Source organism: Sphaerodactylus townsendi, linkage group LG08 (genome assembly GCF_021028975.2).
Source record: "Sphaerodactylus townsendi isolate TG3544 linkage group LG08, MPM_Stown_v2.3, whole genome shotgun sequence".
NCBI lineage: Eukaryota > Metazoa > Chordata > Lepidosauria > Squamata > Sphaerodactylidae > Sphaerodactylus > Sphaerodactylus townsendi.
Window position 1 is genome coordinate 14,543,732 of NC_059432.1, and position 23,835 is coordinate 14,567,566.

At 45.0% G+C, this 23,835-nt stretch overlaps 1 protein-coding gene across 1 annotated transcript in view; it reads left to right on the forward strand.

Moving 5' to 3' along the window:
• The window catches only part of CDHR1 (cadherin related family member 1), a 111,108-nt gene that overhangs the window by 14,450 nt on the left and 72,823 nt on the right, over positions 1-23,835 (forward strand). The window contains exons 5-10 of the mRNA XM_048506852.1: positions 2,222-2,367; positions 3,668-3,718; positions 7,103-7,192; positions 8,998-9,084; positions 16,874-16,990; positions 23,154-23,297. Of these exons, the coding sequence (XP_048362809.1) occupies positions 2,222-2,367; positions 3,668-3,718; positions 7,103-7,192; positions 8,998-9,084; positions 16,874-16,990; positions 23,154-23,297 (635 nt within the window). The remainder of the gene's footprint in view (positions 1-2,221; positions 2,368-3,667; positions 3,719-7,102; positions 7,193-8,997; positions 9,085-16,873; positions 16,991-23,153; positions 23,298-23,835) is intronic.

Here is a 23,835-nt window from a genome sequence, read left to right on the forward strand (position 1 = left end):
GGTGGGTGGGCCATGTCCAGATGCCGGGTCTCCTCCCCCTCCCTTGCATGCCACCCCTCCCCTCCCTCCATTAGGGTGGGTGGGCCATGTCCAGATGCTGGGTCCCCTCCCCCTCCCTTGCATGCCACCCCTCCCCTTCCTCCATTAGGGTGGGTGGGCCATGTCCAGATGCCGGGTCCCCTCCCTTGCATGCCACCCCTCCCTTCCCTCCATTAGGGTGGGTGGGCCATGTCCAGATGCCGGGTCCCCTCCCCCTACCTTGCATGCCACCCCTCCCCTCCCTCCATTAGGGTGGGTGGGCCATGTCCAGATGCCGGGTCCCCTCCCCCTCCCTTGCATGCCACCCCTCCCCTCCCCTCCCCTTGCATGCCACCTCTTAGGAAGAATTTGAAGTTAAGGACATAGTTTCCAAATTATTGCTCAGTATTATGAAATAACCTCCTGGGTTCCTCTTTCTCTCTGAAGAATGCACTTTATGATATAGCACATGGACAGCACTATGGACAGCACCATGGACAGTGCACATGGACAGCACTATGGACAGCACCATGGACAGTGCACATGGAGCCTCTGCAGAGCCTGTTCAGCCAGAAGGGGCTGCAAATCTCAGGCGATCCAGCAGAACAAACATGGTCATACCATCATTGAGATGTGCCTGTCTTGCGAAGGCAGAAATGGTTCCAGAGTCCTCCACATGGGAGGACATTGCAAGGATGCATAAAACTTGCAGAGATGGAGGAGATAAACTCCCGAACCAAGCATATGGATATGAAGTATCATCTTGTGAGAAACGTGTGAAGACGGGCTTGTTGACTTGCGGTGCTGTCCGACAGAAGAAATGGATGCAGATGCGTTCACCGAGCCCTTACTTGGAGAGAAGTTTGAAAGTCTATATAAGAAGATGAATATTGTGGACTTTGCACACTAGACCTTGAGAAGGGATGTTGGATGTGGCAAGGTCTAACGTGCAAAGGACCCAGCAGGGGGCAGGCAAGTGGTCAGCTAGAGGGGACTATAAAATTAGTGACCCCTTTGTCCTTTTGTGTCACCTCTTGTCTGTCCTTATACTGATACTCTCAGATGTGTTATGGAAGTTTTTACCCATTAAAACTCCACACAAGGATGGCTAATAGCAAGCTAGGTTTATTGACATGTCTGCAGACATGGAGAGAGTAATACCGTGGTACCAACTCTCTGAAGTCTGCATCACAATACAGCTCATTTTAAGACATTTCTGAACAGACCCTCCTGACCACTTCTGGCCAATCCTGGCCGGCTGTCCACGCAGGCTCACAATCTTGACTTGTTGCAAATCAGCACATTCCAAGATATATTTTTAAAAGAATACATTCAGCATCATCTGACTTGGTTACGTATGGGGCTACGTATATTTTCTGTCCAGCAAGCATGATCAGCAAAAAGCCTAACCAGTTGGGTGAACCATCTCCATATACTTCGAACTGCTAGGTCAGTGCTCACTGTTGCCCTTTCACTCATAAGCAAGTATCTGCTGGTTCTTGCAAAATAGCAAACGCGGCGGTCCTAATAGCACTCAGTCACTGATTTCCTGAGTGCAACCGCAAAATTTATTTTCAGCTATGAATATTTCTCAACTGTGGTCTTGCAACCAGCATATCTTTATAATTTTTATATCAGATGTAATATCCTGCTTCTTTGGAAGTTAGAAAAAGAGACTCTACCTGGTTAGCAAGATAGCAGCATGCTTTCACTCCCTCTTTCCTATCCTAAATATACTTCTTAATAAACATTTATCTTTTCCCCCTTTAATCAGTGGGTTGGTCACTTCTCTGAGTGGTAAACGTCAACAAGAAGGGGAGCAGGCATCCAGGAGGAGGAGGAGGAGGAAGAGGAGGAAGAGGAGGGAGCTGATGACACAGGGCTGAGTGAGGAGGAAAGGCAGGAGCAGTTGAGCCCCTCAGTGGGTGCCATTAACCCTTCGTACCAATGCAGGCATCTAGGAAGAGGAAGAAAACAAAGAGGGATCTTGTAATGTGGGGCCAAGGGAGGCAGGAGGGATTGGCCCCCTGGGTGAGCACCGTTAACCCACCAACAGTTAGAGACTGCTGTATTTGTTCATACAATGGACTTTATTGGTACATTCCTAAAAAATCATGATAGTTTTTCCTTCATAGGGACTAACCAGCAAGCAGTGTCACATTTTTACCCATAATATTCTACTAGCACCTTTGTCTCTTTTCAGGGACCCATGTATATACGCTGAATGGAACAGACCCAGAAGGGGATCAAGTGACGTATGGCATAAGCTTTGAAGCTGGGACTAGAAGTTATTTTGCAGTTGATGAGAACTATGGGAACATTACTCTTGTTGAGGAACTCGACCGTGAGGTATGATCCAGTGAGGTTGAGCTGATTTCTACTGCAGTGACCCATTTTGGATTTTATGAGGCAAAATGGATTTCACTGAGACATCCCTCATGATTTTTTGCCTTTAAGTCACAGTTGAAAGAGTTGTGTGTAAAGTGTCATCAAGTTGACGTGGGCCTACCCTTGAGGCTGATCCGGAGGTTGCAACTGGTCCAAAATGCGGCGGCCCGCTTGCTCACAGGGGGCGCCTTCCGTGACCATATTCAACCAATATTGTGTCGCCTGCACTGGCTTCCAGTTGAATTCCGAATCATCTTCAAGGTATGGGTGCTTACCTTTAAGGCCTTACGCTGCCTGGGACTCTCATACCTTCAGGACCGCATTACCCCATATGTCCCTACTAGGCCTCTGTGTTCAGCAGAGGCCAATTTACTGACAGTCCCTGGCCCCTCAATGATGCGGCTGGCCTCCACTCGGGCCAGGACCTTTACAGCCCTGGCCCCTGCCTGGTGGAACACTCTTCCTCCAGCTTTTCGGGCCCTGCGGGATCTTGGTGATTTTCGCAGGGCCTGCAAGACGGAGTTGTTCTGCCGGGCTTTTGGAGTGTCCAGCCGCTGAAAGTGCCCCCCCTTCCATTTTTATGGAATTAGGGTCCATTACCATCTGTTGGACCCACCCTTTCTTTTCCCCTCTCGGGAGGGTTTAAGAGGGATATTGCAGGCATTGTAATGTTATGTATTAATTGCTGCATTTAAATTTATACTATTTAGAGGTTAACTTATATTTGATTTTTATGTTTATCTGTATTTGAATGTTATGTTGTTCACCGCCCAGAGCCCTTCGGGGGTTGGGCAGTATATAAGTTGAAAAAACAAACAAACAAACAAACAAATAAATAAATAAATAAAGTTTCAGTTGACTCATAGCAATCCTGTAGGATTTTCAAGGCAAGGAACCTACAGAGGTGGCTTCCCGTGGCCTTCTATATTGCAATTCTGGACTTCCTTGGCTTGTCTGGGCCTTCCAGGTCATGTAAAAAAATAGTAGCAGCCATAATAATTCCAAAGGAGAAATGCATTGTATTTCCAAACATTCCTTTCGGAAAAAAAATCCCCAGTGATTCAGAGAAGGAGCTTCAAAAACAGATGTTCTGAATTTGCTCCCTTCTTCATTTGAAACTCTTATATTTATATAACCACCTGTGACAAACCCTATGACAAATATGAAAAGCTAAAGTTTCAAAAACGTTTTCTGTACATTTTTAGAACATCAGCCTGTTCCCAGCACCTGTGCTACAATTTATCTTCTCATTTTTTTCCAGAGAGAAGATGAGATTGAAGTCGTCGTCAGCATTTCCGATGGTTTAAGTAAAGTAAGTATTTCCACAAAAAAGGAACTTTCCTTGCCGGTTTCCATTCAGGCTGAATATTATGCAGCGAAAATGATCCCCTTCGAGCCTTCTCGCAGTCAGTTTAATTTTCATGAATATTTAATTGAACGTGATTGTATAATGAAGAATTATCTCTAGATTTTGTAAGACAGAAATTAAGTGGTGCCTTTAGAGCAAATCAAATTGATGTTAACACAACCTTTCATGAATCAGATCTTGCCTCTTCAGTTGCACAAACCTTTCTTATATTGGCCTTACCTGAAATATAGTCTGTCTCTTTTTCCTGGATAGATCTACCTCTGGCCCATAGACCAGAACCCAATGCCCCTGCTGTAGCCAATGTCTGCTGTCCTCCCATCTGTGTCTCTGCAAGTCGCTCTCTTTCGAAGGACCAAATAGCAATTTGGCATACTTGTATCTGCCAATATCTACCGTAGATATGGACTACGTGAATCCTTTCAGCAGTTTCATTGAGAGAGTCCATGGTTCAATGACTGAACACACACTTTGCCTACAGAAGACCACAGATTAAATCTGTAACATGTCTAGTGAAAGGATCTCAATGGGTTAAATCAGTATGCATCAGATTCATTTGTCGGTATATTGAAAAAAACCAATAAAGTCCAAAATTATTAGGGCAGAAAACACTATAAAGATTGATAAAAGTATGGCTGGAGAGGGCTCTTTGCTTGTCCATTGACTGGCCAAATCTTATTATGGTGTTGTTGATGCAGAGCAGAGGTGGGATCCAGCAGGTTCTCACAGGTTCCCGAGAGTAGGTTACTAATTATTTGTGTGTGCCGAGAGGGGGTTACTAATTGGTGATTATGCCACATGATTTTTGCCTTAGTTACGCCCCTCCTCTCAGCAGTAGCGCGCAGAACTTGAAGCAGTCTAGCAGGAGGTGTACCGGCGTGCGTGGCAGCCTGCGCCTGCGTGCATTCGTTTCCTGCCCAAGGACCGGTGTAGTGGCTGCATCCTTGCCACAGCCCTTCCCAGGAATGCTCCGCCCCCTGAATGCCCGGCCACGCCCCCGTCATGCCCCGCCCAGCCCCACTGGCGCTACACCACAGTTTGAATCCCACCACCATGGAAACCTGTTACTAAAATTTTTGGATCCCACCACTGATGCAGAGTAAGGTATTTTGAAACTGAAGAATCACATACAAGTGTGAAATCATGCAGCCATTGCTTTGGATTCTGAATGTTTTCCCTCTCTTATTCTACTAGCATTTAGGAGTATCCATGTGGTTACCAGCTCCAGGTTGGGAAGCACCTGGAGGCTTGGGGTAGAACCTGGGGAGGGCAGGTTTGGGGGGGGGGACTAATGCCATAGAGTCTACTAACCAAAGTAGCCATTTTCTCCTGATGAATTCATCTATGTCACCTGGAGCTCAGATGTAAGCCCAGGAGATCCCCAGTCACCAACTACCTGAAGATTGGCCTCCCTAATTGGCGAGTGGGGTTGACTGGCAATAAAACATTCTGAATGTTTTGTAAAAACCTTAACATGGCATGTGACAAACAGTCCAATCCAGATTGGTCTGGTAGGCAGGAACAGTGCCCCGCTCCCTCCAAAGGACTTTCCCATGGCACAGGAAGCCCCCCCAAAGTAAACAACAAAAGAAAAGCCTGCAACTCCTCCATAGGGAGAATAGAGATACACCTTCATTGTCATCTCCACCAATGCAAGGGGCCCAACTAGGAGGAGGAGGAGGAGGAGGAGGAGGAGGAGGAGGAGGAGGAGGAGGAGGAGGAGGAGGAAGAAGAAGAAGAAGAAGAAGAAGAAGAAGAAGAAGAAGAAGAAGAAGAAGAAGAAGAAGAAGAAGAAGAAGAAGAAGAAGAAGAAGAAGAAGAAGAAGAAGAAGAAGAAGAAAAGAAAAAAGAGTTTAGATTTATATCCCCCCTTTCTCTCCTGCAGGAGACTCAAAGGGGCTTACAATATCCCTGCCCTTCCCCCCTCACAACAAACACCCTGTGAGGTAGGTGGGGCTGAGAGAGCTCTGAAGAGCTGTGACTAGCCCAAGGTCACCCAGCTGGCATGTGTGAAAGTGCACAGGCTAATCTGAATTCCCCAGATAAACCTCCACAGCTCAAGCGGCAGAGCGGGGGATCAAACCTGGTTCCTCCAGATTAGAATGCACCTGCTGTTAACCACTACACCACGGCTGCTAGAGGCCAACTAAAGTCATCCCCATCCTCTGGGCAACCCTCAGAACGACCCCAGCCATGCCAGCGCAGCATTTTGCATTGGCAGGCCTGGGCTGGAATGGCAGCTTCTGGATCGGGCGCTGCGAAGCTGCACAGCGCCCACCTGCAGGGATAAGTACCCCCTTCCCCTGGTGGGGGCTACTAACCCTGGTCGATGGGCACTCACGTTGGTGCACAGTTGTGCTGAGTCCATCTCTGGATTGGGCTGTAAGTCATGGAGTTTTCTCCTGCACATTGTGGGAATATCCATAGCTGGCTAGATGGCTTTTCTAGAGGTCAAGGCCAATTCATGGGAGATAGGTCTTAAACGGTGAAAGCGAAACATACACCTCTGAATACACGCGCAGGGAGAATCTCCACTTTCCACTGCCATGCTTGCAGTTGGAGAGTAAAGATTCAGGAAGCTGGACTACTGTATCTTTGGTTCAGTCCTGCCAGGTGATTCTCGGTCATCCAAAACGACACCATCCGACTCAACAACCTTTGAAGCCTTCCTCCAGCCTGATGGAACTTCTTCTCAGTTAAATAGTTCCTCTGCCAGAGGAAGAATCACTTAAGGAGCAGCAGTGGCGTAGGAGGTTAAGAGCTCGTGTATCTAACCTGGAGGAACCGGGTTTAATTCCCAGCTCTGCCGCCTGAGTTGTGGAGGCTTATCTGGGGAATTCAGATTAGCCTGTACACTCCCACACTCCCACACATGCCAGCTGGGTGACCTTGGGCTAGTCACAGCTTCTCAGAGCTCTCTCAGCCCCGCCCACCTCACAGGGTGTTTGTTGTGAGGGGGGAAGGGCAAGGATGACCACTGGAAATGAATACTACGAACTCTCATGCATTGACATTGGTTTTAAAAGGCCAGATCCCATGTGCTAACTTACAGTGTCAATGATTTCCAAACTATTCTCTGAATGTATTTCTCTGTCTATAATCCTCATTAGAAATCCTCATGTTATCATTATCATTAGAGAGCCACTTTTAGAAGAGGGGTTGTGGGATGAGTAGCATGACAATGCAGTCATTTTATTTAATGCCTCTGCCATTATTTTAGTCAGTTTTGACACCAGTCAATTATGATACCAGTAAGGCACAAGTGACTTTGCCATTCTGTAGGTTTTTAAGCAGTTTGCTTATTTAAAATGTCTTGATGTTTCATTGCAGGTATCAGAGAAAGTCAGAATCCTTGTCACAGATGCAAATGACGAGAGTCCAGAATTTCTCAACACACCTTACATAGTCGAAGTCCTGGAGGTTGGTGATGTCTTTTTAAAAAGTCTTTTCATTAAATGTGAGTGGGGAATCGATTGGCTATGGGCACTCTACACAGCCAACAGACTTGGGGGTCATGCCAGCATGGACGGTTTCTTTAGTAAGCTTTGAGCTGAGTGGTTGAAAAACCTAGCTTCGTGGGTTTCTGATGGGTTATGTGCAGCAGTGGCGTAGGAGGTTAAGAGCTCATGTATCTAATCTGGAGGAACCGGGTTTGATTCCCAGCTCTGCCACCTGAGCTGTGGAGGCTTATCTGGGGAATTCAGATTAGCCTGTACACTCCCACACATGCCAGCTTCTCGGAGCTCTCTCAGCCCCACCTACCTCACAGGGTGTTTGTTGTGAGGGGGGAAGGGCAATGAGATTGTAAGCCCCTTTGAGTCTCCTGCAGGAGAGAAAGGGGGGATATAAATCCAAACTTTTCTTCTTCTTATGCCTCAATATAGCTGGCCCGCTCATTGAAAATGGAAGCTGCAAGTATTTTATGAAAATGAGTTTTCATAATCAGGGTCAAGGGGGATTTACAGTGCTTGAACCTAGTCCTGAACACGATACTACTGGAAGTGTTGCTACTGAAAAGACAATAGAGCCACACAGAGCTTATTCTAATTTAGGTTTAGCTTTAGGTTGGGAGTTTCTCTGAGCTGTGTACCTCTGGGATAACTCAAGCTCTGAGCGATCCCTCTTTTTAGAGGCCTGGACAAAACTACTTCATGCTAGAATTAGATCTTAACTTTTATTTTGTTGCAAAAAAAAAACCCCTTCCATCTGAACATAAGAACATAAGAACAAGCCAGCTGGATCAGACCAGAGTCCATCTAGTCCAGCTCTCTGCTACTCGCAGTGGCCCACCAGGTGCCTTTGGGAGCTCACATGCAGGATGTGAAAGAAATGGCCTTCTGCGGCTGTTGCTCCCGATCACCTGGTCTGTTAAGGCATTTGCCATCTCAGATCAAGGAGGATCAAGATTGGTAGCCATAAATCGACTTCTCCTCCATAAATCTGTCCAAGCCCCTTTTAAAGCTGTCCAGGTTAGTGGCCATCACCACCTCCTGTGGCAGCATATTCCAAACACCAATCACACGTTGCGTGAAGAAGTGTTTCCTTTTATTAGTCCTAATTCTTTCCCCCAGCATTTTCAATGAATTTATAATCTGCATTTATCTTTTACCTTATTCTTTTTAAAAAAGGGAAACATTTAAAAAATTGCCGCCAAATTACTTCAGGGATCAGAAGGGAGCTGTGAACTGGTGACGTCACAGATGTTAGCCAATCAGTTAAAGTTATCTTCCGTCAGTGACTGGTGCAAATTTGCAGGCCTGTTTTTCATCCAAGGAGCTCAGCCTCCAAAAGGAGGTTCACTTGTATTGATGGTAGGGAGGCAGCTTCCAAAGCAGCCCCACCGTTTGACGTTTTCCTCAAATATGACGTCAGCCTTTACCATTACTTTCCTGGAGCACTTTTCCCCCAACTTTTAGACCCTGCTCTTCACAAGCAACAGATATCTGGCTGTTCTGTGCCTGGTTTATTTTTTCTCTCTCTCTCATAAACTTCAGCTTATTTTTCCTTGCATTCTGAAATCACCTTTTCTTTCTCACCCTTACCTGAAACGACCACATCTATCGCCTCACGTTATAGCTGTTGCTTTCCCCCTCATTCTCGTCTCTCGAGTGAGACTTCACAGCTGCGAGGTGCGATAATTTAAAGGAGAAATCACTTCAATAATTGTTTGAAGAAATATGTCCCTTCAGAAGGATCCTGATTCTACTGTCTGCTTGGATTCCCAGAGTGCTCCATCAGGAAGCAGCATCTACAAAATTGAAGCAGTGGACCGAGATACGGGATCTGGGGGCAGCATCACCTACTTTCTACAGGTACATGTTGTTTGAATTGTTCAGAAATTTCAGGGGGGAAAGGAAAAAAGAAGAGACAGAAGGCGGGTTCGTAGGAACTGGACCCTGTGGTATAGCGACAACATTTTACTTCATGGTAGCTGTTGTATTCATAAGGAAAACTGGATGAGATTTCGATAAAGATGGAGTGAAAACTGGGGGGACAGCTTTAGGGTAGACGATGAAAAAACTGAAATTGTGGAAGATTTTCTACTCCTTGGCTCAGAGGTGAGATCCAGCAGGTTCTCACAGGTTCCTGAGAGTAGGTTACTAATTATTTGTGTGTGCCGAGAGGGGGTTACTAATTGGTGATTTTGCCACGTGATTTTTGCCTTAGTTACGCCCCTCCTCTCAGCAGTAGCATGCAGAACTTGAAGCAGTTTAGCAGGAGGTGCACCGGCATGACTAGCAGCCTGCGCCTGCGTGCATTCATTTCCCGCCCAAAGACCGGTGCAGCGGCTGCGTCCTTGCCACAGCCCTGCCCAGGAATGCCCCGCCCCCGGAATGCCCGGCCATTCCCCCGTCGTGCCCTGCCCAGCCCCATTGGTGCTACGCCACTGTTTGAATCCCACCACCATGGGAACCTGTTACTAAAATTTTTGAATCCCACCACTGCCTTGGCTTCATCCTTAATCAAATGGGAAACTGCAGCAAAGAAATCAGAAAGCGGTTGAGACTAGGAAGGGGAGTCATGAAAGAGTTAGAAAAGTGTAGGGATGTGCCACTGGTAACCAAGATCAAATAAATTCATGCCATAGTGTTCCTTATTGCTATGCATGGTGTGAAAGCTGGACAAGGAAGAAAGCTGACAGGAAGACAGCAGATTGGTTAGAAATGTGGTGACGGAAAAGAGTGTTATGGATAATGTGTGAGGGTCTGGTACTCCAGTCAGTAATAAGACTCAAGGTAGGTTCAAGAGCTTTATTCAGGAGGACCACTGGGGGTTTGGCTCTCTGGCCCCAGGATATACCTAAAGGTTACAAATTGATTCAACCCATAATCCCCCCACCCTTGCATTCCCATAACACCAACATGTGAAAGTAAAGTGAGAAAGAGACATTGTTTTGGGACAGGCAGGTTACTCCCTTTGAAAGACAGATAAGGAGAAACCGTCAAGCGCTACTGAACTAATTACATGTGAACAAAGGAAAGAGGCCTCATGGCCTTGAGCGGTGGAAATGGCTGGGCCATCTGCAGCAGAGCTGTGTACGTGCGATTTGCCAGGCCTAACCCTAACCCTAACCCTATCCCTGACATAATGTGGACTACCCAAAAAGCCAATATGTGGGTGCTAGATCAAATCAAGCCTGAACTGTCCTTAGTAGCTAAAATGGCTACACTGAGTCTGTTGTACTTTGGTCACATAACGAGAAGAGAAAAGTCACTGGAAAAGACAATAATTCTAGGAAAGGTTGAAGACAGCAGGAAAGGAGGAAGAACTAACGTGAGATGGATTGACTCGGTCAATGAAGCCATGGCCGCCAGTTTGCAAGACCTAAGCAAGGCTGTTAATGGCAGGATGTTTTGGAGGACATTGATTCATAGGTTCACCATGAGTTGGAAACAACTTGATGGCACTTAACACAAAGACAGCTGTGGTATACTCGGACCGTGATGTTAAAACCCAGAATTGTTCAAACTTCCTCAGTATTCTGAGGTCAGATTAACACTTTCTGAAATGACACTTTTTATCTGTTAAGTACATTGTTATCCAGTTGTTTCTTCAAGGAGCTCAGAACAGCATCTATTCTTCTGTGAGTCTCCGTTTTATCTTTTAAACCGCCATGGGAGGTAGGTGAGGGGCAAAATCATGTGACTGTCCCAATGTTCTAGCTGGCTTCCAGTGATTTGAAGCCAGCTTCCAGATCCCAGCTCAGTGGTCTAACCACTATGGTATACTTCCCCAGAAATTAGATTTTTCCCCACAACCTTCCCTCTTAGCTCACTGCAGCTTATTAGGTGATTCTGCTAACTTCAGTTTCTGAAATATAAACTGGAAACATGGCTGGTCTACCATACAAAGAATGTATAAGATTAAGTTAGCTGTCTTGAGCTGAGGGTATAAACACAGGGATATTTTGTGTCTCTGCTTCTGATGCTACCATGAACTGTGTAGTGGCCAGTTGCATTTCTGGGACAGTCACACTAACAAAAAGTGCAGGAGTTTTGATAGTCTTCCTCTTTAAAATAGAACCCTGAACATGATTCCACAGTAATTTTAACCTCTCCCTCTGAGTTTTTATCCTACACCTGAGTCAGTTGCTCTCAATTCCCAAGAAGAAGAAGAAGAGTTTCGGATTTATATCCCCCCCTTTCTCTCCTGCAGGAGACTCAAAGGGGCTGACAATCTCCTTGCCCTTCCCCCTTCACAACAAACACCCTGTGAGGTAGGTGGAGCTGAGAGAGCTCCGAGAAGCTGTGACTAGCCCAAGGTCACCCAGCTGGCATGTGTGGGAGTGTACAGGCTAATTTGGAGTCCCCAGATAAGCCTCCACAGCTCAGGCGGCAGAGCTGGGAATCAAACCCGGTTCCTCCAGATTAGATACACGAGCTCTTAACCTCCTATGCCACTGCTGCTCCTTTACTCTTTACAGACAAGTGACTCTTTACAGACAATTATTATTTTGGGTCAGTGCAGGCAAGGGGCCTCTTTTTCATGAAGGAGAGTGCAATTCAAGGGCCCTAATTCTCCTTACGAAGAGAAAATGTTATGCAAAAGTATTCCTTACTAGTACTAACAGAACATGCAGGGTTTTTTTTTAAACCCTCATAGCTAAGTAATTTTGATTTCCACCCAACTGGAGGTGAAAGGATCCATATCAACAGTTCTTTTCAGTGTTTGCTTGGCCTGGGGACAGTTAATTACTCAGGTAGCTGCTTTTGAAAGCACAGATATTTAAGTGGGATTAAATCTAATCTTTTTAAAGAGAATGGGGAAAATACTCAAAGGAGAGATGCCCCAAGCCAAGTATTGTGACCAACCGAGGGAGACAGATAAGCTATTGCCCGTGAAGACTTTAATAGGTTTTTTTAAAAAAGAAATATCTCTCCACACAGATCCAGATATTTAGAGGGTGCCTGATTATGATCTCATGAGTTCTGTCAGCTCAGATTATACATTGGGAATTTCTTGTTGGATACAATCTGCACAGAAAGTTAACCTGTTGGAGACGCATTCTAGGCAGCCTTCTCTCTGAAGAGAAACTTCCGGGCCGGGGTGTGTGTGTTGGTTGGATATATCTGAACTGAAATTAAATCTAAAGTTAGCTGTTTTGAGTTGGCTTTGGAATATTCAAAATGACCCCAAATACTCCTGAGATTCCAGGAGTAATAAATTATCTCTCAAAATTTTGGGAGTATTCTGGGTGGTGGGAAGAGGGGAGAGAAAAAGGCAATGCACACCAGGCTTCAGTGACAGACACATGATGAGAACAGATAGGTGGGAAGATCAAATTTCTCCCATACTAGCTCTTTACGAAATTCCTGACCTGGAAACTATTCATATATGGGACGTTAGCAAAATTCATGACTGGCTCTATAGTAAAGATGCTCTACAAGACCACCAACTTGCTGCCATCCAGAAATACTCCCCATGGTTCTCTCGTGTTAAAAAGAACAAATGTTATGCACAATATCTGACAAATCTCAAGGAAGCAACCTAAGAAAATCATTCACTTCCCTGAGATATCAGACGTTTAAATCAGAACATTTACTGGGGAGATTTGCTAAAATACCAAGAGAGCTACGAGTATGCAGATGTAGCTTAAATCAGAGTGAGGACATAATACACTACACACTTCATTGCCCATTTTATTCTGCTATCCGTAACAAATATATCAATGATATCCTGTCAGGCCTGACAGGCAGCGAGGAGGAGAAAGTTTGCTTTCTGATGGCCGATGTGTATGCTGAGGTTACATCCAAAGTAGCGATATTTATGTTTCTAGCAGCAAAAATCTGAGAAAGTTCAATGGATGTTCAAACCACAAAAGCTAAGTTGTAATAAAGGTGGTTAAACATTCCTCAAATGACAATCCGGTTATAACTAAATTTATGATATTCCGCTTAACGTTGTATAACTGCATTGCTTCCGTACTCTAATGCTTGAAAAACTCTCACAACATGTTTTATATTTTATCTATCTATCTATCTATCTATCTATCTATCTATCTATCTATCTATCTATCTATCTATCTATCTATCTATCTATCTATCTATCTATCTATCTATCTATCTATCTATCTATCTATCTATCTATCTATCTATCTATCTATCTATCTATCTATCTATCTATCTATCTATCTATCTATCTATTTATACTTTTATACCGCCCCATCCCTTAGGTGCTCTGGGTGGTGTACAACACAAATCTCAATACAAATAAATATAGTTAAAACCTTTAAAAACAGCAGTAAGATAATAAGAGGCATCCAAGAAACCCTGATTTCTTGAGAGGGAGGGAGGGAGGGAGGGAGGGAGGGAGGGAGCGGTGAGTCCCATTAGATAGAAGGACCCAGATGTTAAGAGCTAAAAAGGGGGGCACCTTCAGCAGCTGGTCCCGCCAAAGGCCCTGCGGAACAGTTCTGTCTTACAGGCCCTGCAGAACTCCCCAAGGTCCCGCAGGGCCCAGACGGCTGGTGGGAGAGCGTTCCACCAGGCGGGGCCAGAGCCGTAAAGGCCCTGGCTCGTGTGGAGGCCAGCCGCATCATTGAGGGGCCAGGGACCACCAGTAGATTGGCCTCAGCCGAACGGAGAGGCCGTGTAGGGACATATGGGGTGATGCGGTCTCGAAGACATGAGGGTCCCAGGCCACGTAAGGCCACTTCTTGTAATCTCTGGGGAGTAGGGCTTTGGCTGAAGTACCTCTTTATGTGTGTATGGCCTAAGGCTAATAAACACTGATTGATTTGATTTGTTTAAAAACCAGGCTTCAGTTGTTTCTTGAGAACCATCGTTTGCTATGAGAAGACTTGGCTTCCCAACTCAGGAGGCCAGGTCAATCACCAGTGAAAATAATGACATTTTAAAATTTAAAGGGACAGTGCACTGTCACACCAGCAACAATATTCCCTGAAAACGGAAAGAATAAAAACCATGCTCCTGGAAATTCCAATATGAAATATGAACAGTTTGGAACCGCACACCCATAGTGAAGGTCCTCCCCAGCACTAACTGAGATCTGTAAAAGAATCATGCAGTCCTTTGAATGTTTGCCGTTGGGTCCTATCTCCACACGAATCCCCCAGTGCTGCCTAGATGGGCATTTGCAGAGAAGACCAGGTGGTCAAAAATAAGGTCAAGTTTGCCATGTCAACAGTGCCCCTTCTTTTGTAGACTGAACTGCCCTGTGGTTCTACCACCTCAACAGCCACTGCGACAGACACCACTAAGCCTTCCATAACACCAAGGCAGTGAAACCACCGACTCTTACTTTTCCTGCCTTTTCACTTCAGGGACTGAGGTGCTTCCAATAAAGGTGGCATGAAGGTAGCTTTCCCTCAGCCCCGTTAACACACACAAGAAGATGAAGGGATGCCTGCTGACTTTTATTTTCCTTTTCCCCTCTCAGACACATCCCTCACTAGGCACAGTAAAATAACTACTCTGAGGCAGGGATAAACTTAAACAAGAACAGAGGTTTGCTAAACTGGCAGAGGGGATGGTGAAGGAAAAGATTTCTAAATTTGAAGCTGGATGGTTGAAGAAAACAAGGCAGGAGGCAAAAGAGAATATATATTTACACTCATTACACTTACAGTTTTAGTTTTCTTTGGCACAGCATTTAAGGTTATTTAGATGGTAGTTTCAGAGTTGTTTCATGAGATTGTACAGTTCCTTTGCTTAGATGTTGTGGTTTATGGCTATTCACTTACAGGGTCCTAACATAGGCTATGTATATTCACTTAGTACCCATGGGCACTGCTATGGGGGTAGAAAAATCCCCCTCTGTATGCAGCACAGGCTTCTGCCAGCATAAATGCTCTTTCCAGGGCATTTACACAGGTGGAGGGGCAAATCCACCTGCCCCTGGCCACTGCAGCACTGCCTGATGCTTAGCTGCCACTCCTGGCTTCATGCCAGTGCTTGCAGGTTGCCCCAGCTATGCTGGTGTCTGGGGGCTCTCCAGTGCATTCTGGGGTGTGGGGCTGACCTTAGCTTCCAGATCCCTCTAGGCCAGTGGTGGCGAACCTTTGGCACTCCAGATGTTATGGACTACAATTCCCATCAGCCCCTGCTAGCATGGCCAATTGACCATGCTGGCAAGGGTTGATGGGAATTGTACTCCATAACATCTGGAGTGCCAAAGGTTTGCCACCACGGCACTAGGCCCTTGTACACCAGCAGAGCTGCCACAAGAGATGTACTTCAATTTTCGCTGTGTATTTCTATTCTCCCCTATGAGAGAGTTGGAGGCGGGTTATACTTTTTTGGGCTTCCTGCATCATGGGAAAATCCTGTAGAATGGGTAGAGAGGCACTGAAGTGGTTCTGTCCCCATCCGCCTCAGCTGTGGATTGAGCTGACAGCCTTTTCTGTTAGGTATGACCCTGAAAACAAAACATAAACTTTGTACTGTGGCAAACGTAACACAAATCCCTTCACCCCAGACAAACCGATATATCAGAACTCTCCTATTTCTAGGAAAAGTCCTTATTCCAGTTTATTAAGCCTTCACCTGGCCCTTCAATATACAGTATGTGTATGAATTGCTTTAACTCAGGTCTCAGGCTACCAGTAGAATCAGTCACACTCATGGCTGACCTACCCCCAGAGTTTAGTTTTCTTTCACAGTTAAGACAGACCAGTCTTAACAGCACCAAAAAAACCATTCACAAAAAACTCCTAGTTCTTGTACCCCCCAAGATCTTTCTCTGACCAAAAAAATCTCCACAGTACTTCTGGCAGAGAGAGATAATCTCCTCCCCTTTTCTGCATCATACTGTTACCTGTCCAATCAGAGTCCAGGAGGCCACAGCCAATCAGATGGCTCCACTGTTCCTTTTACTGCTCCACTCTGAAGGTAAACAGTAAATTTGCTTTAATGGAATTGCATTTTAAAACCACCTTTTCTGTGCAATCCATCACAAGTGCAAATTACAGGGGGAATCAAAATAGACTGGGCATAGAAATCCAATAAATGAAATAAATGAAATAGGATCCAAAGAATTGCATGTTCAGTCTCTCCAACCTACAACTGGTTCAGCATTATTCTTGCTCTGCTATTTGTGCTTGAAAGGGAAGAATGGTGTTTTTGAAGAATTTACTTTTTAAATTAAATTAATTAAATTCAAAATTAAATTTTAATTAAGAAGTGATTTGTGAGTTCCCATTGGACAGTGTGTGGACTGCTCGCTCGTTAAATTTTTGGATCTCTGTACTGCCACACTTAGTATTTTCCCCCCAAACTAAAGTAACATCTAATTGGTTCCTTCCAGCAGATATTTGGCCCCGAATAGCCTCTCTAAGCTGTTTTTAAAGGGCGATATTTGCATAATAATCACATACAGAGAACGTGCCTATAAAGATTATGCAAGCTGGCCATTTCCCCACTTCTATGTGCATATTCAGCATAACCTGTGAAGGATTGATGCACAGTTTGTTTGTCTGCAAGTTCTTTCCAACGTTATGCCGAACATTCATTGCGAAAAGCAGGGGCTGGGAAACGCACATAAGGATCCTTGCGCACATTTGCCCTGCATATCCGTGCATCGTGTGCATAAAATCCAAACACTATAAGAAATCTTCACCTTCTTTCTTTTTTATCCATTTAGAATGTTCATACAAACAAGTTTATGATCGATCGTCATAGCGGTGTCCTTCGCATCAAAACAGGGATCTCTCTTGACTATGAAAAATCGAGAACTCATTTTGTTACAGTGGTGGCAAAGGTATGGTGCTTCCTCCTACTTGTACGTTCCCAATCTGTGGGAAGAAAATGTCCATTGACAAGAAAGGGCACATTTGCAGATGACTGAAACGGTGGCAGATCTAACAAGCCCAGAATAGACTGTGACATGTAATCTTTTCGCATCCTTGAACGTATGATATTTCTGCCAGTCTATCAAAGCAATTCTCAAGAAGCTTTGCTTTGATTTCCCCAGGGGGTTACTTGGCCCTGAGTATCCTCCGGCATTTCTCATGGGGAAGAGATGAAAGGAACAGTTTATAGTGGCCAAAAGAGTTCCCGTGAAAAAGTGAGTGATCTTCTTGGGTGGCAAGGGAGGCAGATATTTGCATACGTTTTGCAAAACCTAACACCATTGGGACCCATTATTCTGTCTTGGGAGGGTTATGTAAGGATTTCGTGGGACGCTGTTTTAAGATATAACTGTTGTTTACGCTATATGTGTTTATATATGATGTTTTATATTGTACACTGCCCTGAGCCCTTCAGGGATAGGGCGGTATATTAAATCAAACAACAACAACAACAACAAACAACAACAAACAACAACAAACAACAATAGTAATAGTAATAGTAATAGTAATAGTAATAGTAATAGTAATAATAGATGGAGGTCACAATAGGCTAGCAGCAATGGTGCACTGGAACCTTTGCAAAAAGTACGGCCTGCCCTGTAGCAAGACCTGGTACGAGCACAAGCCAGAGGAGACCACAGAAAATGAAGAAGCAAAAATACTCTGGGACTTTAGAATACACAGACAGGCAGACACCTGGCACACAACACCCCAGAACATAACAGTGATAGGAGAAAAAAAGCATGTTTGGATCATAGATGTTTGGCTACCTGTGCCAGTTGACAGCTGAGGAGTAGAGGACAAAAGAGCTGGAAAAGATCACAAAATACAAGGACCACTACAGAATTGAAGTTGAACGATTGTGGCAAAAAGCGGCAAGGACAACAATGTAATCCCACTAGTAAAGTCGGTGCTATAGGAAGGAATCCCAAGAAACTCTTGAAAAAACATCTGGAAAGCCTAAACTCGCTTGGACAGAATTTTATCCAGTCCACCTGCTGCCAGAAAGCAGCACTTCTAGGAACTTTCACGCAAACATATTCATACTTAATGTTTACCTCTAATATCCCACTAGGTCCTTGGGAAGGACTTCGATATTCGAGAGATGAATTCCAGACAACTCTTGTGCTGTAAGCTGGTATGTATGCTAAATAATATGTAATAATACGCAAATAATAATAATAATAATAATAATAATAATAATAATAATAATAATAATAATAATAATAATAATAATAATAGATGGAGGTGGCCTCTTTTCTCTAGGGGAGTGTAATTTCTGTATAGTTGAAGCTGTCTTCTATTTTTGACTTAGTCTGGTAGATCTTTTCCTCTTCTGCCACACAGCCTCCCCCCCCAGTCCTGATGCAGAGGGGCTGCGGCTCAGTGGTAGAACATCTGCTCGGCATGCAGAAGGTGCTGGGTTCAATCCCCGGCAAAGTCTCCCATGTTAAAAGGGTCGATGGCAGGGGCGTAAACGAGGCAAGTCCTGGGTAAACCTGTAAGTCTCTGGGCAAAACCTTAGTTGGATGCCCCCCCCCATGGGCGGCCACTCCACCACGACCAAATTTTTTTTGCACCAGGACATTGGTTCCTGCGGGGGTGCATTTTTAGACATATCAGCAATTCACCTAATTTCAGCATATCATCAAGGAGAACTGTCCTTATGCTGTACCCCCCCCGTTTCAGGTTGTTGAGGTAGTTTGGATTTCAGGGAGTCCAAAAGTGCCATGGACTCCCAAAGTGGAAGTGCCCCTATCACCCCATTGTTTTGCAATGGGAGCTAATAGGAGATGGGGGCTTCGCAGTGCCTTGAGGGGTCCATTTAGCCAACTTTGGCCCCTGAACCAAACTGCACCAGAAACTTTGGGGGAAGTCATTTAGGGCAGGCTCCTGATGAGACCCTGAAAGTTTTGAGACTGTGCCTTCAAAAATGTCCCCCCTCCCAGCCTGCAACCCCCATTGACAGCAATGCAGAAAACTCAATGCAGAACAAAGATTATTGGGCAAATTTCAGGATGTTCTTGCAGGGAGGGCATTCTTGGATGTATCAGCACCAAAATTCCAGGGTATCATCTGGAGACTGTCATGATGACACCCCCAAGGTTCGGTGCAGTTTGGTTCAGGGGGGCCAAAGTTATGGACCCTCAAAACTGTAGCCCACATCTCCTATTAGCTCCCATTGGAAACAATGGGGGATAGGGGCACCCCCTTTGGGAGTCCATAACTTTGGACTCCCTGAACCAAACCTCACCAAACTTGGGGGGTAGCATAAGGACAGTCTCCTGATGAAATGCTGAAAATTTGGTGCCGCTAGCCTAAAAACTGCGCCCCCTGCAGGCCAAAAATGGAAACCACTAAAAATACCCAAAAACAAACCCAGCATTTTGATGCCCCCCACAAGGTGATGCCCTGGGCAGCTGCCCACCTTGCCCAAGGGGCATTACGCCAGTGGGGTCAGGTATTGGGTGATGTGAACGACCTCTACCTGAGACCCTGGGGGAGGGAGGCTTCTGCCAGGCCGAGTAGACAATTCTGACCTTAATAGACCCAAGACAGATTCATGTGCGTTTGTCATTCAAAGTTCCGCAGGGTTAGTCCACTTGCAACAAAGCCATTGGGAGTGGAGGCTGTGATTCAAGTTTTCTGGGTTTATTTGGGTTTCTTCTTACCAATTAAAAAAAAAGTCCCAACATGATTCAGATTTTTGGGTGGTGGGGGGAGGGGACAACTTGAATGCTGCTCTTGGCATGCCCCCCCCATTGGTGGGGTGAAGAGAAACCGACTACTGAATGGTGCTCTTGGCATGGACTTGAGAGGCAGCAGTGGGAGAAATGATATTTTTTCAAGCTCAGTTAATGAAATGACCCCAAAATTGGTAAAAGCCAAATAAAGCCGATGGGCATTGGCTTTATTCAGCTTTGCTGCAAATGTCTGGGTTTTTATAATCCAAATCTGAAATTTACTGATAATTTTTATTGGCGCTCACCCCTAGTTGGGAATCGTTGGGTATCACACGCAAAACTCACAGTGAGCTTATTAAATTACGCCATGCCTCTGTTCTTTGTAACTTAGAAAAAACCTTTTGTTTCCTTCAAATGAAATTGAGTATAGTACTTCCAAACTCACCTCGATGAAAAATTACAGAGCTATCTGGTAGTGTCAAACTGCTCTGCAGACCAGATTCAGGAATCAAATGCTGGAACAGCTGTTTCTGTAAGGCCCTTTCTGCAGGGGCCAAATACGGCGCCCTGGGGATGGCAAAAACACCATCCCCAGGGAGCCGTTTGCACAGGCGGTGCTGCTGAAACGCAGCAGTGCCAACCTGGCTCCCCTCCACCTCCCCCAGAGCGGCGTCAGGCCGCCTCCAAAAACCTCCCTCCTGGAGGGAGGTTTTTGGAAAACAGTGTGTTCCCGCTGGCACAGTGCGAACGGCACCGCCGGGAACACACTGTTTTCCCCGTCCTCCCCCCCACTCACCTCGTTGTCCTGCGTCGCTCTGCTGGACTGCTAAGACCCTCCCTCGCTGTCCTCCAACCCCTGGAGGTCGGAGGGCAGCGTGGGCGGGTCTTAGGAGTCCAGCAGGGCGACGCAGGACAACGAGATGAGTGGGGGGGATGGGGAAGAGGCGGCTCCATGCAGAGCCGCCTCTCCAGCGCCGGCCTCTGCAGGGGCCGCTCGCACGCTCCCGTGCGAACGGCCGCCACCCCTCCACCAGCAGAATTCCTGCTGGTGCAGGGGCGCCCTTTCCGCAGTGCGGAAAGGGCCTAAGAAACAGTTACTACTTTATCATTCAAGCTAAAAGCCCTAACAGTTTTACTAATGTAATCCTAGTTTATCCAATTATTCTACACGTAAGCTAGCAAACAATACAAATGTGGAATTAATATCAGGAAGTAGAGAAAACTCCCAATCAAAACAGTATCCTTCTGACAGTAGAATACACTGGCTGCGACAATATCTTTTCTAATCTTATTAGTTGAAAACAAGATGCTGCCAGGCCTTCCACTAGAGGAGGAAGCCTCCTACAGGCTCCCTTTTCCCCCCTGTCACTGCTCCAAGTGGCAGCAGGAGAAAAATTAAAGAACCCACTGGCATTGCCTGCATTGCTATGCCACTTAATGGGAAAATACAGAAGTGATGCAGGGTAGCTCTAGGGGCTTCCAGAAACTCTATGGTTTTGCCATAGAGTTTCTGACAATTCCTAGAGCTACCCAACATCATGTCTGGCAACCCTAGACTCAACAACAACAACAACAACAACCTTTATTTGGCATATAAAAATAGGTTCTAGAGCCTTGCCAGACATTTTTGAAATACAAATCAAGAGTACATTCAAAGCGCAGACAGGAAGACTGTATATAGCAGTATACATTACTTAGAAAGTTCTGTCACTTGTAAAAGAAATTTTGCTACTTTTCCCAAGAGCATGAAATCTGTGTTGTTTAACAGAAGCTCCACAACAGAGCAGTCAGAGTCACTTTCAGATTTGTCTAGGGCCAGCCTGGGAGAGAAATTCCTAATGCCCACATATCTCGGACAGTCAAGAATAATGTGAGCAAGAGTCTCCACTTGATTTTTACAGTGTGGACAAACCCGATCCTGGAGAGGGATGGATAAGTAGCGACCCTTTGTAATGGCCGATGGGAAGGTATTGGATCTGGCCCTTGTGATAATCCATCTCTGTTGGGGTTCAGTTAATAATTCAAGATATTTGGCTATGTGCCCCTGTTCCGGTATTATTCTGACAGAGAGGGGTGAGCATGATTTATTTGCTTGCCCCAACAAGATATGATATTCCTGTTCTAGAAGTCTACTTTTTAAGGTTCAGAAAATCTCTCTGGGTGTCAGCATACAGAGATCTTCAAGTAATAAACCTATTGAGTAAATTTTTGATTTGAGAAGTTGATACCATTCGGAGGCAAATAGGTCTGGGCGTGCTGTGTATATTAAACTGCGCACATCAGAGTTAAAACATAATTTGATCCAATACTTGAATGTATTCAGCCATGCTCTTGTTTCAAGTAGGTTCTGACCAGTTTCTAAGCATAGTACAGCATATGGTACAGAGTGTGGTAATCCGAGTATTTTATAGAGGAAACCAGATTGTATTCTTTCAAATAGACTTGTTCCATGCAGTTATCCATAAGGGAACTCCATAGAGAAGTTGCTGAACTACCCTAGACTCCAAAGAGGTCTAAGCAATTTTACCTCATGATCTGCATTAACATAGATCAGTGCCGCATTTCCCAACATTTCAGGTTTTAGTTTCACATTACGTTTGTTCTGGGGGCATCCCCCAGGACAGGTGAAAAGCAGGGTTACCAACTGCAAGCTAGGGCCTAGAATTCTCCTGGAATTATGACGGATTTCCTGATTACATAGATCAGGACATCTTAGAGGAATTGGCAGCTTTGGATGGTAGATGTTGAGTGTGATCCCTCTTAGAAATAGCATCATAGACAGTCCCTCATAACTATTAGGTGTAGGACTATGGTTAAGGTGATGCCACATCTAACGAAACCAGCAGTTTTCAAGTTGTGGGCTGATTGATACCCTCAGATGCTGGTACATCTGGGGGTTTTTTTGTGAAAAACATGACTACTTTACCATCTTTACTACTTTACCATCAGTACCATCTTTATAGTTTGACTATTAGGACAGGAAGATTGAGGAAGATCCTCCAAGTTCCCTGAAGAACTAATCCCAATCACTTGTGAAGGAACTCAACAGGTTTCCTTAACATCAAGAACAACATAGATCCATCCTCCAAGTCCATCACCAGGAGGCAGATGGGTTCTCCTCCAAACATTAAGTCTTTCTTAATTGTATCATCTCCTGCAACACTTCACCACAGTGACCAAGTTCATGTATGATAGCTTTGTCATTCGTATGATAGAAAAAGGCCAAGGGGGACATACTCAAAAAGTTTCTCTGGAATTTTGTATCCTTGAATGGAGAGTATAGCTTGCATTTTAGACCCTTCAGCTATACATGGAAACTTTTAACATATATTTTGGGGAGGACCAGACCATTTCTATGTAATGATCATGGAACTACTTTGCATCCTAGGATGGTGGTGGCAAGTTACGTGGTAACAACAAGGTGTTCTCGGCCACAACCACTGTCACAATCAATGTTGAAGATGTTCAGGACACACCACCAACATTTGTCGGCACTCCGTACTATGGATATGTTTATGAGGACACATTGGCTGTGAGTATTGCTGTGACCATTTGAACTTGGTGACACATTGCACCAATTCTGCAAGCATTAAGTCAGCATTTAGATCTGAAGAGGCCTGGGTGGGGATAAATTTAAAACATTTTTGAGGCTGTAAATAAAACATTTGGGGGTAAAAACAATGCAGAACTCTGTAAAGGAAACATTTTATTTCTTGCCTCGAAACGTTTTTAAAGGTTTATGCGGAAGGGGCCACGGTCTTGAATTCAGGTTCTGAATGCGTAGAATGTAGTCATTGCTTTTGTACTGCTCGCTGGCAAATGTGGCCATTTTGAGTCGATAAAAGTACTGAAAAGGAGTGAGGTGGCCAAAGAAAACCTTTCAAAAATGGGTTCCTCATATTGTAGTGGGAGGTGGCTGTTTCCTATTGTTCTCATTATGTTTGGGATATTCAGAAATTCCAGTATTGTAAAAAAAAATCTGAATCCAAAGGGTTCACCGTTATAAATTACAAATTCAAATGCTGGTGCTGATACCCATCCTCACTAATTAGCCATGATACAGTAAGTGT